At 37.3% G+C, this 15,512-nt stretch overlaps 1 protein-coding gene across 1 annotated transcript in view; it reads left to right on the forward strand.

Moving 5' to 3' along the window:
* The window catches only part of TRPC6 (transient receptor potential cation channel subfamily C member 6), a 79,248-nt gene that overhangs the window by 53,424 nt on the left and 10,312 nt on the right, over positions 1–15,512 (forward strand). The window contains exons 3-9 of the mRNA XM_039718720.1: positions 3,228–3,413; positions 5,319–5,483; positions 7,300–7,513; positions 9,000–9,227; positions 10,946–11,210; positions 12,044–12,239; positions 13,555–13,758. Of these exons, the coding sequence (XP_039574654.1) occupies positions 3,228–3,413; positions 5,319–5,483; positions 7,300–7,513; positions 9,000–9,227; positions 10,946–11,210; positions 12,044–12,239; positions 13,555–13,758 (1,458 nt within the window). The remainder of the gene's footprint in view (positions 1–3,227; positions 3,414–5,318; positions 5,484–7,299; positions 7,514–8,999; positions 9,228–10,945; positions 11,211–12,043; positions 12,240–13,554; positions 13,759–15,512) is intronic.

The following is a 15,512-nucleotide window of genomic DNA, read 5'->3' on the forward strand; positions in this document are numbered from 1 at the left end:
TTAGAGAAGGAGTGAAGCACTGAAGGCGTAAGGGCCACCTTTGAAAGGGAAATAATGTGTTTAGCTACCTACTGTGACACCTAAATTTGACATTATATCCCACTTTGAAATCCTAAGTTCTAGTGTAGCAGTATCCATATTTCTGATCTTGTCCTCTGCAGTTCACTGAGCAGAGCCAGGACATGGTCTGGAGCACTGCTCCATCTCATCCATGGGGTTCAGTGTCATCCTGCATCCTGAAACCTTCTCATACCAGGCACACTCTGGGGGACAGCAGGATCCTGTGACTGGTCCCAGGGGACTGTGTGAAAAAAGACCCTTTCTTCTGGGAGATACAGCTGTACTGATGCTCTCCTGGTCTCCTGGCTGTGGTCTCCTGTGCATGGTCAGAAGTGAAGCAGGGCATGGTCAGCTGAGGTTTTCAGAGTGACAAGAGCCTGCTTGCTCCGTTACTTGGCACCCCAAGACAGTCTGCCACGTTAAGGGCAGGTGACTCCTCTCAGCAGTGCTACTCTCACTCCTCTGCACCAGCATTGTTCCCTAGTTCCTCATCCTCATCAGTGCTGCATCTCCTTCCTTCTGCAGATGGGAGCAGCTAGTACTGCTTCCTCATCCTTAGTGTTGTGAAATTTGGCACAATTTGTTTTTTTCCTAAACTGCTGAGGAGCCCTGAGCCAATGTTGTCACATGCAGAGAATAAAGCATGCATGCTTTACTGCAGAATTCAGTGCTGATATTTTTTAGAGCCTCCAACTGTAACTTAGTTTCTAACTACCATTTAAAGTTTCTCACGAATGAGCTTTTTAAAAAATCACTAGGTTTACAACATGCAGTAAAAGAGAACTCATCATCTATGCCTTTGTGCATTTTTGAAAATAAGTTAAGCCAAACAAATTGCCCCATTCCCTTGGCTCACATAAATGGTAGGAGACATGTGAGACACAGGGAGGGGAACCTTTTTTTGTGTGTGTGACAGAGACACATTGAAGAGTCTATCAATTATTTTTGCTGTAATTTCGTTTTTTGTTCTGCCTTCAGCTGACTTTGCCTGTGCCACAGCAGAGGTGGAGGCAGTGATGGGCAATGCTCAGTTTCCCAAAGCTTGTTTGCCATAACCTGACTGCCAAGAACTTTTCATCTCCACTGTCACCACTGGTCACAGATGTGGCAGTATCTCATGGGATGGGGGAAATGTTTTATTGCATTTGCAAATGAGAAAATAAAATGGTGGATTTAATGGATGAATTTATGGGGTGCTAATATATACTGTGGTACTGTGTACAAACCTAAATTCAGAAGGGATAATTCCCCTGTAGAGTGATGGTCTCCTTACATCCTGTTTTGAAACTCCGTGTCAGCTTGAGCTGCAAAATACTGATGAAGAGTGTGAGTGTGGATGAATGTACCTATCTTCAACCAGAAAAAAATACATGTATTAATATATTGCAGTGCTTCTTAAGTTCTTATGAAGGCCAAATGATATTCTTATGTTTATTGAAAGTTATTTGGATTTTTATATTGGTAATCAAGGGTCAAATATAAATTTGAAAGAGTTAGTACTTAATCATACAAGGGTGGGTAGTTGCCTTTGGTAGTTTCTCCTTTGGGTAGTTTCTCCTTTGTCTGTGAATTTGAAATGGCTAATTTGCCTTTCATTTGGAAGAGAAAATTCATGTGTTAAAGATGCTGAATAGTGAATCTTAGCTTCTGCACAATAATGAAAGCCAAAGAGAAGGTGAAATATTACTCTCAAAAAATGTCTTTCTGTAGTGCCAGAAATTAGGATTTTGGTTAACCACTCCTGTTATTAATTGAATGGAGAGAAAACAAATAATGCAATAATAAATTATTCAGAATGACGGGAAATTATTAGTTTTAGTATTTAGCTTCTGTTGCCTTTGTAGATAAATGGCATTGAAGTGCCTTTTGCTCTTATGAGAGATCTGAGTTACCTTGTTTGTGTTATATTATTAAAAAAATAAATCACTAGCAGTTTTATGTAGATGTCTGTAAATATTGTCTGTGAATGTTTGCATCCATCTAAGCAAAGTGAAGTGTAAAACTTGGATGCAATCCTTTAATATATCCAAGTAATAAACTGTTATTGTAGTGTTGTGGGTGATAAAGCACAAAGATGCATGAAGTACACCCTCAGCAAAGAAATTAGGGTATCCTATATGTTCATTCTCTTCTGGGATGAAGTGTTGGATGCATTAGATGGCGGTTAGTGTGAAGGAAGTATTTAAACAGAAGGGGCTAACTCAAGACTGAGAGTGGAGGAAGGGGAAATACCCTGAAGAACAGACTGGAAGAGGGGAATATGTGTTTGTGTAATAAAAGCATTTGTAGAAAATTTTAGATACGCATCTATACCTAATTCCCAGCTCTATCCAACTTTCATGCCCCGAAAACAGCTGCATGTGAGGAGTGGTTAATGAACTGCAGACTGCAATGATCAAAATACTGTTTTCTGGTTTGACTTCTGTCTTTTGGAAAACAGTGCCCAAGGAGGACACTTGTTAGTTTAAGCAATAAGCAACTGAAGCAGTTGCAGAGCAACATTTTGGCTGACATGGTGAAGTCTCTTGAGAGGTCCTTGAGCTAGCCGAGCTGCAGTCAGAGATGTGGTATCACCACACGAGCTGTGCCACTGCTGGCACTCTTGCTGGAGAGCAGCAGTCAAACTTTGCGTTTGCAAGCTAGAATAGATGTTGGAAGAGGGGAAAGACAAAGTTTACAAGAATAATTCTAGGCCTTAGAAATTTCAGTATATTTATCCAATTCTGAAGAAGGTTGGGAATTTCCTTAGATGTATTCTGCATAGGATGCTCATCTTGGCCAATTGAAATCTCTACAGTGCAATTTTCTATGTCTTTTCTAGACTTCTGCAACGGTGAGTAGAAAAATTTCCTCTGTGCTATAGATCTCAACTTGAGATTAAAATGTGTCATACGATGTTTCTGAAAGTGTTTTGGTTTTGTTTTTTAATCTTAAATTTCCTCTAAAGCACATGTAGAGGAGTGAGACGGGTGTGAAAATTGAGAATGTAGATGTGGAAGACTGCCAAGGTGAGATGAATCCTTTTCCTTGAACATTTGGGGGGAAAAAAGCATAACAAGATGCAAAGAAGCTATTCGCGTTCAGAGAGGTGTAGGTGGAGTGCAGAATTGCTTCTCTCATGTTGGATCTAAACACCAAGATTTTTTCTTTCTGCTTTTGTTTTCTAGAATGATTACAAGAAGCTGTCTATGCAATGCAAAGATTTTGTAGTTGGACTGCTTGATTTGTGCAGAAATACAGAGGAAGTGGAAGCTATTCTGAATGGTGATGTGGAGATGAGCCATAATAATGGAGAGCATGGTCGACCCAGCCTCAGCCGCTTAAAACTCGCCATCAAGTATGAAGTTAAAAAAGTAAGCAATTCTGTTGATCAAACAGGCATGGCATGATGGTGGTATACAATTATGCTTTTGTTAAATTTCATGTTTTGCTAGCCTGCCACACTGAAATGAATGTTTGGGCCCTTTGAGCACAGTGGTTTTTGCAATCTAAAGAATCCTTGCTTGCAATATAAACAAGAAGCAGGTATTTAAGGTGAATATTGGTCTCAATAAGCATGACAGCAAATAACTCTAAAACACTGTGCAAACATTTTTTATATATATATTTTTATTTTAAATCTGTTTTTTAAAGAAAAATGATGGAAAAATTTTGCACTACTTCTGAAGCCTGGAAAAATGTAACATTTAATAAAAGCTGGAGAATAGCACATTGGTCCTAGTGCACTACATAATAAATATTGATACAGGTTTTTGTCAGGCTGTTGCATCTTGCTCAGAAATTTGAGAAAACCTGTGGAAATTGCACGTCTCACAGAAACTGTGTTTGTGTATGTATAGAGGGATCAGAGGCACAGCCTAGGAATATTAGTACTGTGGTTCTTAATTCAGGAGAAGGCAGTCTTTAGTCAATGCCAGCTACAGGAATTATTGGCCCTTCTTTGCCTTGCTTTAATTTCTACTGACAGTTTAATACTCTGCTCTCCATCTGAACAGTGCGCAGTGAAACCAGCTGAGTTTGTAGCTGCATAAACATTGGAATTTCCCAGGAAACTTGTCTTGGATAATATAGGTTGTAAAATTCTAGGTGACTTGTGTCAACCAGGGAGAAATTATTTGTGTGGTGAAGTTTGCACCACCAAAGATGAAGAAAACGCAGATAAAAAGTATAATTCAAAAGCATGTTACCCTAAATTTTTACAGAAATTGAGTTCACATCCCTGGGGGACACACAAAAAATTTACATGTGAGGTGTATTTATGTGTTCATGAAGGGAAGAAAAGGAAGAAAAAACATTTTGGCTGAAACAGTATATGAACACAACCTGCAAAACATTTGCCAAGCTACAGTCACTAAAGAGGGCTGAAACAGCTGTTGAAGACAACAGATTACACTGAGCTTGGATCCTTCTTACTGTTTGAGTCTTAGTGCTTCTGCAAACTTTCTTGCAACACTTTCTCTTATCTCAATAGAGACATTTCTTGTACCTTCAGCCAGTCATCTTTTAAGTATAGAGAAAGGATCTCGGAAAAAAAAATGCACTATGTTCAAATAAATTTTTATTTTATTTATAGATTTGGATTTAAAAATGTACAGTGCCCAAGAATCTACTATTTTTAACATCTACATTTGTAAGGTGCTTCTTATACTGTCCAGAGGACACAAAGAGCCTTATAGGACAGACTTCTCAGTTTTGCAGTTTGTTCAAATGGTTCCAGAACCGAGTTATAAGTAATCCTCATCTAATTTCCTGCAAATATGACAGCTTTTTTCCCATGCCAGCTGAAAAAAATGGTATTTTCTGTGTCAACATGTGAAAATAGGATATATTTCCTAAGTGATAGGATATTCTTTCCTAAGTGAAAATTATGTAGCATTTTTTGCAGAACAAAAGACTCAAAGTGTTGGAATTTCTGAAGCAGTAAAATTAAAATTATAAATGTCAGAAACATATAGAGTTTGCCCAGATAAATTAGCATTAGATTAAATTAATAGTTTGTGATGGAACATAGTGTTAATAGATAGTTCTTAAGTTAAAGTATTTATTGCTGATGGCAACATGCCTGCTTGCTGAGAGATTTGGCTTATCAAAATAGATTTTCTTTTGCTCCTGTTAATGCTCCTTTGAATTTAAGCTGCATTTTCACAATTCCAGCATTCTTAATCCTCTCCCTATAGCTGTATTTTAAGATAAGTTATTCTGAAAGCAGCATAATTTTTGTGCTCTTTTTTTTTTCTTTTTTTTTTTTTAATTATTAGTTTGTAGCACATCCAAACTGCCAGCAGCAGCTCCTCTCTATTTGGTACGAGAATTTGTCGGGTTTGCGGCAGCAAACGATGGCAGTGAAGTTTCTGGTTGTCCTCGCGGTTGCGGTCGGACTGCCCTTCCTCTCCATGGCCTACTGGATTGCTCCTTGCAGTAAGGTCAGCCTGGGAAGCCTTGTCAGGCCTCCTAATAAATCCTTCAGCACGTAAATTCCTGTATGACAACGACACACTTACATAATACTTCAGAAACATGTTTTAAAGCCAAGGTAGGATGGAATGGCTGCAAGGTTGCACATTCAGGCAATTGTAATTAAGACAGGTAAATATGTTGTGTTAATTGCAATATGAAGTAAACTAAGTTACAGTGGTTGACCAAGTGTTGCCTTGAGGAAATCCTGCTTTATAAACCAAATAGTTTTTCATTTAGTTCTTGCCTTAGCAGGCAGATGCAGAGGATACTCATTTTCCATTGATTCAGAGCTAAACTAAGTTCAAGCTGTGAGTTTATTCCAATCGCCTCAAAGGAAATTTTCATCATCAAAAATAACTCTATAAAAGTCAAGACAGTGCTAGCATTCATCATATTTCGTGATGTCTTCAAAGCAGTTACACAACTGCCCTGCATTCACTTGCAATGCTCTGGGATTAGGTGCTACCAGTATATCTGGTTCAGTTTATGTATAGTATAGAAAACCTTATAGTATAGAAAAGCAATAAAGATGGGTTGCAGTTTCTGGCCTCACTGAGCTTTGTGTTGAATCCCTGTTTCAGCTGGCCAGTATCCTTTTTGACTGGACACTTATGGAAAATTCCCCTTGAAAGTATGTTAGAGGGACAAATAGCCTCCTATAAGGATTGTTCAACATGTTGCAGTATGAGATCCACAGTTCTAGCAGGTTGAACTCTGCAGCCTTTTATGTTTTGCCATATTTTTTCATGTCTTTTAAGCTAGACAATAAAAACCATTTGCATTATTTTCAATTTTTGGTATTATGACTAGGGGTTTTTTGAATAATTTTCTCTTAAAACGCCTTGAGATACAACCCATTTCAGTAATTGAATTTCCGCTGTAGCAGTGACTTACCTTCTTGTTATTTTCCTTCAATGATTTATTTGTCATATACAAATACAGTCAGTCTAAAATTTAAAAAAATTAAAAAACTTTTCTGCAGCTGCCAACTAAGTGGACAAGCTAAGACTTTTAATACTAGTACAGGCACTCTCAAAAATAAAGAATTGCTAAAAGTTCAACCTCACATGAGTTTGTATGGAACTTTCAGGTTTTAAAGTGTTGCACTTTAAACCATTTTTTTAAGTTCTTTATAGTCATTACAAAGCTGAGAACTTTTCCTTTGTTCAAGTTAGGAGAAAATTATGACTCTACAGAACTACAAATATAACCTTTTGAGGTGTCACGACTTTTTAAAAAAAAGAAAATAAGTTGGGAAAACTGCACAATAACTGTGCTAAATTGAGTGTCACATCAGTCAGGAAAGGGAATTCTTTTCTTTATAATTCACTCATAGTGATAATGCTTTTAGCAAGTGTGTCAAAATCTCATTTTCTGTCTTGTCTCAGAATGAAGCTGGCTAGTATTAAAAAATTCAACAACTGCAATAGATTTGTCTCTTGATTATTTATAATAGACAAGAATGCCACAAAATAATTACAGTATTATTTAAAATCACTGAATTAGAATATGTTTTCTATATTTTTTCATTTCAGTTTCTCTCTTAATCTATCGCTGACATCCTGACAGTGAAACTGATGGATTATTCCTCTGAAAATAGGAAATCAGTAGAAACTTCTAAAGATGACTGTGAACAGGGCATCATAATATATAAACATTTTCAGATATTTGTTTCTTTGTATTACTGAAATATATAATAATTTTTGTTGCTGCTCTTTTTATATACATTTTATTTGGAATCAGTCAGTGCAATATCGTTGTGTTTGTTAATCTCTGTTGCAGCTGGGCAGGATAATGCGTGGACCATTCATGAAGTTTGTCGCCCATGCAGCCTCTTTCACCATTTTTCTTGGTCTGCTTGTCATGAATGCAGCTGACAGGTTTGATGGCACCAAACTCCGACCTAATGAGACAACAGACAATGTAAAACAGCTTTTTAGGATGAAAACATCCTGTTTCTCATGGATGGAGATGCTTATTATTTCTTGGGTAGTAGGTAAAAATTTTTGCTTAAATTGCTATAATTACAAGTGAAGCTGAACCCAACTGAATCCTTTCCTTTTAATGTTTTGTGTAAAAATTGCAACAAAGGGAGTTTATTCAGCTGTCTGCATTCCCATGTCGGCCTTGTGTTTTTATTGGATTCATGTACAGCAGGATTCATGTGTCTAGTTGATCATAAAATGTAGACTAAGTATTTAGGTGAAACCTATATTATCTGAAGATTAATTAATTCAGTTTTATGAATATCAAAGAAAAGTGTCTACCAGTTTTTTTGGGGTGGTTGAGTCCTGGTATAAACTTTCAGGGGGAAAGATTTTTACATGATGAAACAAGATTTTTTTGTGCCCAGTTGTCTTTTAATCTCTTACTTTGCAAGCATGCCTGCAGAATTAATAGTGTTTAGCTGAATATATTAGTGACAAAAGAGAAGAATATAGATCCCTGAAGATTCAGTGGTAGATTTTTCCATCCCAGCACAGGAATGAAATGAGTGCCATGAGCAGTACTCTGAGCTGACCCATTAAACTTGGTGATGTAGAACTCTTCAGCATTAGAACTTGAGTACAGATCTGTCAGATTCTTACTTACAAGTCTACTACCTTTTATTCCAGTAGGGTTTAGATGCCCAAATATTTTAAGGATGTGGTTGTTAGTTATGTCAATAAAAAGTGAGAGCTAAAGTCTATAAACATCAATATTTTCATCTCATAATAAAGAAGTAAATAATAAATTCTCAATTTGAAGTTCTACTTTGCTAATATAATCTATTTTTGTATCAGTGTCATGCATAAGACAGTTTATGAAAAATTGATTCATGCATACAGATGTGACATTGAATTTAGCTACTGTAATTGACATTATTATTCTTATCTGAAAATGATGAAAAGTGCTTTCAATTTGATAAGTGTATTGGTGACATTATTCCATTCAGTTATTAAACTCTTTAGAATTGTACTTCATAATTACAGAAGTTTTACCTTGAAAAGAAAAAAGGATTTTCACAATAAAAAAAGCTGTCATAGGCTGATAATGTACTTTCATTTTATTACTAAGGGACAGTAGTTAGGAATCAAACAGATACCTTTGTCCTATTGAAGAAGGATTAGGTCTGAGTCTTACTTTTGTGATCATTTGTCACGTATATAAGAGAGACTCTACCCAGGGTAATGGTAAATAAGAAATTTTGACTTATGCTTTAGCTGTACCACTACTGTATGTTCATGCCAGTGTATTTCGGCTCTTCTCATCTTGTCCTTTGTCTGTTAGAGATGGTAATACTCACATCCCATTCCTCTCTTGGAAAGCTTTTGTAGTTTTACAGAAAAAAGCAGTCTGAAAGATTGTTATTATTACTCAGATGTGGAAGAAGTCTCAGAATGTATATGAATTTGCAGGTCCAAGGATTTTATTTTATATAAAATATAAAACAAGCATGAAGAATAGGGAACACACTGTTTTCTCTGTTCTGTCTTACACAGGTATGATATGGTCTGAATGTAAAGAAATTTGGTCTCAAGGTCCAAAGGAATACTTGTTTGAGTTATGGAATATGCTTGATTTTGGTATGTTAGCAATTTTTGCAGCATCATTTATAGCAAGGTTTATGGCATTTTGGCATGCATCCAGAGCCCAGAACATCGTTGATGCAAATATGAAAGATCTGACAAGTCCAACACTGGAGCCCAACATAAAATACTACACATTGGGTGAGTTGATTGCACACTTACTGGACCAAAAACAAAGTGATTTTCTTTTAATAAGTCTCCAATACCGTAATTTCACAATGTAGTACTGAAGAAATTCCCACTGCTTCTCTTTCTTATCTTTATAGCAAGTTGGACATGAGCCGGCAGTGCCCTGGCAGCCAGGAGGGCCAACCCTGTCCTGGGGGCATCAGGCACAGCATGGCCAGCTGGGCAAGGGAGGGGATTGTCCTGCTCTGCTCTGCTCTGGGGCAGCCTCACCTCCAGTGCTGGGGCAGCTCTGGGTGCCACAAGAATATAAGATATAAAACTATTAAAGTGTGTCCAAAGGAGGGCAGTGATGATGGTGAAAGGCCTTGAGGGGAAGTCATATGAGAAGCAGCTGAAGTCACTTGGTCTGTTCCGCCTGCAGGGGAGGAGACTGAGGGGAGACCTCACTGCAGTTACAGCTTCCTTGTGAGGGGAAGAGGAGGGCAGGCACTGATCTCTGCTCTGAGGTGAGCAGTGACAGACCTGAGGGAATGGCCTGAAGCTGAGTCAGGGGAGGTTTAGTTTGGATATCAGGAGAATGTTTTTCACCCAGAGGATGGTTGGGTACTGGAACAGGCTCCCCAGGGAAGTGGTCACAGCACCAGCCTGTCTGAGATCAAGAAGCATTTGGACAACAGTCTCAGGCACATGGTGTGACTCCTGGGGATGGGGCTGTGCAGGACCAGGAGCTGGACTCAGTGATCCTCATGGGTCCCTTCTGACTTAGGGTGTTCTATGATTGGATCACAGTTCCCCTGGCTGTGTTTGTAAATATTTTTGTAGACTGTTCTAGACAGCACTGAAATGAACTAATATCAAAATAAATTCACTGTCACCCACGCCTTTTCTAGATCATTTTAATCTATTCAAATATACAATACTGTCTTGCAAACCAGTCTGTGGTGCTGCAGCTTTGAATGGAATGTACTGTAATGCAGGGACAGAACTGAGCAATGAGATACAGGAAGTTCATAAACCTATTATAAGCCAATATATCTTTTATATATTATTTGCTCAGAGACTCTGTTATATTTCTTTAATATTTCTTAATCCATGCTCTGTACCAGTAAGAGATAAAAATGTTAAGTAACTTGCTTGGAATATTTGGGAAGCCCTAGAAGGTATTTTGCCCAAATGAGGAAAAAATGAAGCACTGTTTACTTGTATTCGCTCTCAACACCACCATCTCTCTTACCATTATTAGATATTTTTCTCTAGATACTAAATTATATCAGCTTCTGTCTTTACTCTGCGCTTCAGATACTATTTCTGAAAAGGTTACATTTTTGCGTTCTCTAGACTGCAGAGAAGCAAAGCAATTAAAATGTATATATTCTGAAACACATTAAATTGTAGCTTTATAAATTTTAGTGGAAAGTTAAAAATTTCACATAAGTCCTAAAAGCAACTAGTTGAGGCTTTTTTTTTTTCATGTATGCATGTACAGTGAAGTCTGTTTGAAGAGCATCTATGTATGGATGGTATTAGTAGTTAGTATTTAATGCCAGGTTTTTCCATAGGGTAGCAAACATAACTTGATGGTACCAGGTTGAACATGAGCCTGTGCAGCAAAGAAGGCCAGTGGTATCCTGGGCTACATTAGGCAGAGCACTGGCAGCAGGTGGTCCAAAAAGGCCTCCCATAGATAAGCACATGTTATACTGACAGGAATTCTCATCTTTTGTTTCCAGCCAGAATAAACTGGGATCCGTCTGATCCTCAGATCATTTCTGAAGGGCTGTATGCAATTGCAGTGGTGTTAAGCTTCTCACGGATAGCCTACATCTTACCAGCTAATGAAAGCTTTGGACCACTGCAGATATCACTTGGCAGAACTGTGAAAGACATCTTCAAGTTCATGGTGATATTTATCATGGTGTTTGTGGCTTTCATGATAGGCATGTTTAATCTCTATTCCTACTATCTGGGGGCAAAACAAAATGAAGCGTTCACAACGTAAGTACAACTGATTAAAGTGTAACCTTTATTTTCTTAACAGTAACTCTAAATGTTCTTTGCAATTTTACTGTATTTTTGGGTGTTGGGAACTGAGATCTCTATCAAAGCAAGAGAAAATAAGTCTTCAAACAGATGGAGATAAACAGGAAAAAGTACCTCAGAAGTTTGGACTTATGTTTATTTATAAACTGATCAAGGGGAAATACATGCATTTAAATTAACTAACCTGGAAAAAAAAATCACTATTTCCACACCATGACTTTACCCTGGAATTGTGGAATAGTGAAAACTCAGCTGAAAGACTATGGTCCATAAGACTAATGTTTTTGAAAATTGATGATTTGCCATCAGGTATCCTGTTTTCTTCATAGTTTCAGAATATTTGTCCTATTAATGGTGAAATAATTCCCAGTAAGTGAACTAATGGTGCAGTTTAAATGAAGTATTTACAAGTTAATTATTTTTAAAATTTATTTTCATATTAACAGCAAGCTTGTAGCATGTAGATTAAAGTAGTTAACAAGTGAATCATTGTAATATTCTTCTGAGGATGGATATATGATTCCTCAAACCATCTGATCTGAATCAGATGATTTTATTGTTAGTTTTGAGTGTTAGGAATCTTGTGTTATAAAACAGCCTGTACCCATGAAATTAGACAGTGCTTTTATGCACTGAGGTAGAGCTCAACATTATGATAATGGAAAAATTTGTACACTGTATAAAAATGATAACTGGCAATTTCTACAATTCTACAAATTTCTATATTGTACAAAGAATATACAGCTTTTCTTCAATAACATATGCATGTGTCCAATTTCTCCTTTTAGTGTTGAAGAAAGTTTCAAAACATTGTTCTGGGCTATATTTGGACTCTCAGAAGTTAAATCAGTTGTTATCAATTATAAACACAAATTTATTGAAAATATTGGTTATGTTCTTTATGGAGTCTATAATGTTACCATGGTCATCGTCTTACTGAACATGCTTATCGCAATGATCAACAGCTCATTCCAGGAAATTGAGGTAAAAAGTCCATTTATGCTAAAAATATCACCATATTTACTGTTACAACTAATTGTCTCAGGCTTCTGGAAAATTTTCTTATTGACATCTGATTTAAGACAAGTACCACATAAGCTTTTGGAATATTTTAGAAGAAAATATTAATTCCATTGTTCATATTTATTGTAAAATACCTGGCAATTACTTGGCTGAATGTCCTTGCAATAGTAAGAACCTGACTGGAATAAGAAACTACTGGTGAACAGTGTGATGTTCCTGAAGAGTATGGGCTACATGGTGTGACTTTGTGAATCTTTCATTTGCCTCATTTGTAATTACTTGAGAAGTGTCCTCCTAGCTGCAAGGATGTTCTCTTTCCTGTGCCTCAACCTTGCAGGCAGGTCTTCAGCATGCTGTGTTCTTTCATTGAAGCAAGTATTGCTCTAGACCTCTGCAGTGAACAAAGCTTTACTTGTCAAAGTAATAGCAGGGCTACTGAAATCCAGCATGACCTTTTGCAATCCATGGAAAACAGAGGGCTAAATCATTATCAGTGCTTAGGAAAAAAGTAAGCAGATCTCTAGGAGCTGGGCCATCCCAGGCTTTCCTAGGGGATGCTCTTGCCAAAGCAGCAAACTCAGTTTTGACTCCACTTTGGTCCCACATTCTGGGCTCTGACTGGGGCCCGTAGCATTGTCAAGCTAGAGCAAGAGCAGTACACTGTCTAGGGACATCCACATTCTTCTGGATCAGGAGGCCACAGGGCAAATCTATCAGGTTTGGAGCATTAAAAATACAGTGACTGGACAAAACAGCCTCTAAGAAGAGGTACAGCAGTATTGAGTCAGGACTTTGAGCTGATGTCAGTCCTTTCTGCAGAAAACGCTCTTAAACTTTACAGGAGTAAATAAATGGAGTGTTTTGGTGATCAAAATTATAAAGATAAACCATGGTGATTATAGTATATCTGGTTTAGTCATATATTCCAGAAAATTAAAGAAATTAGGTAAGAATCACCTCATCTTCATGTTTAAAGTAATAGTCTATAGACTAGTAATAGAGTCAGTCACTGTGATCCTGTATTGCAAACTATTAGCACTCATTCTGGAATAAACAATATTTAAATAAATTCCATTCTGTTCTTCTGCAATTGCATTATTTTAAATGGATTGATAAGAACAGTTCCATTCATTGAAATTTTGGTTTTCATAAATCTTGATTTGTTTGAGATTTACTTCAGCCAATTACACTTAAAATACATATAAAGTTTAGCTAGAGCATTTTCAGTAGTCAAAGTGGTATTAACAGTCTTAACTGCTGTGTTTCTGTTTTACAGGATGATGCTGATGTAGAATGGAAATTTGCAAGGGCTAAACTTTGGTTTTCTTACTTTGAAGAAGGGAGAACTCTTCCAGTACCCTTCAACTTAGTGCCAAGCCCAAAATCTTTGCTGTATCTCCTAATCAGAATAAAAAAATGTATTTCTAAACCATTTTTGTGCCAAAAGAAAAGCTTTCAGGAAGACGCAGAGATGAACAAGGTAATTTTTTCTTGTATATACTAACTGCTAATTTTAGAAGAGAAAGTCAATTTTAACTTCATTTTTATTATTACCCTGCTTTATTCATGAATTTCCCAACATACTTAATTCATATTGAATCAGTCACTAATGTGGGAAAATAGAATGGAATGGAATGGAATGGAATGGAATGGAATAGAATAGAATAGAATAGAATAGAATAGAATAGAATAGAATAGAATAGAATAGAATAGAATAGTTACAATATGTATTAAAATTCAGGTCCAATGACATCTCCTGCTTTCCCCCTATCTGCAAGTCATTTTATCTCAGAATGCCATCTAGATGGTCAAAGATATCTTACTTTTCACATAAATACACACCTACTTTTTCCATTCATCCATTCTTGCGTGTGCTCCAAGAAGTTTCATTTTTCATTGCATTATTTTGCCAGTTACTGAAGGGAGGTTGAGTGGCCCAGGATTGCTTGGATCATAATTTTGACCTTTTTTAAAGATGGATCTGACATTTGCCTTTCTCCAGCCTTTGGGGACCTCTCCTAATACCCATGGTCCTTCAGAGATGATAGCATATTTACAGGGGGTGGGTGCATCTGCTGTCTCAGATGTACCTGTGGATGTAGCATTCTGGACTTGCCTGGGTCAAGTTCTTCCTGTCTCCTGTCTCCTTCACTAAGCACAGAGGCCTGAGAGACTGTTGATGAAGCCTGAGGCAAAGAAGGCATCAAGTCCCTCATTCTTACCTTCATCCAGCTGTCACTTTCCCTACTGCCAATAGGCCTGCGTTTTCCTTGTGCTGCCTTACATTGCTGTTGTAATAATAATTCTTACTGCCCTTGCAAATGCCAGCTTAAGCCAAGCTTTGGCTTTCCTAATGCCACCCTCACATGCCTGGGCAGTTTCCAAAGTTCCCCCTTGGTAGCCTGTCTCTGCTTCCACTGAAAATGCTCCTTGCTTTTATTGTAAAATATTTTGTTACCTGTTCTACTTACACAGCTTCAGCCAAAAGCACTTGAGCTGAGTAATTTGACTTGCTTAGTTTGTTGTCAGTATATTTTTCGTGCACTGTCTCGCTATAGATCATTTCAATTGCTTTAGAAAAACATGGAATGTTAGGTGGTATTGGAAGTGTAAAGACTGGCACTATTCTAGCACTCTTGTAATGTCTTAGGGAAGAAAAGTTGTGCAAGGCAGCTGATCAGATGTAGTGAGTAGAAAGGTGAGCATATGCTAACATACAGAAAAAAAAAAGAATTTGTCATGGTGGAAAAACAAAATTTTCTTCAATGGAAATTTACGTATGGAAGGGTCTTTGTTAAAATGGGCTGTGGTTTGAGCAGAGGTCTGTTCAAGGTTAGGAGTTCTTGAGCCTGTAGGCAAGAGCCATTAGTCATTAGACTGGGGACCAGTAAAGAACTTACATGCGTCTGTCAGTTCACTGTCACCAGTGTGACCAGCACATTTTTCACACTTATTAGTTGAAGAGTAAAAGATAAAAAATGCTCACAATCGTAGAAAGAAAAAATGGACTTTTAGGGAAAAATCCTGTGCCTCTGGGTAAGTTTATATAATTTATGAAAGCAAATACAGGTATTGCAAGCACTGTCATGAAAGTCAAAATTTTTAAGTTCAAGTGTTTCATCTCTATTGCCAGTAATTTTTCTAGTGTTTCACAGACCTCGTTTCATTTTATTTGGAAAATCTAATCCTAATGTATTTAGGACCTAACAGAAATGACACATGCATTTGCTCAGG

Source organism: Passer montanus, unplaced genomic scaffold (genome assembly GCF_014805655.1).
Source record: "Passer montanus isolate IOZ18808 unplaced genomic scaffold, ASM1480565v1 scaffold4, whole genome shotgun sequence".
NCBI lineage: Eukaryota > Metazoa > Chordata > Aves > Passeriformes > Passeridae > Passer > Passer montanus.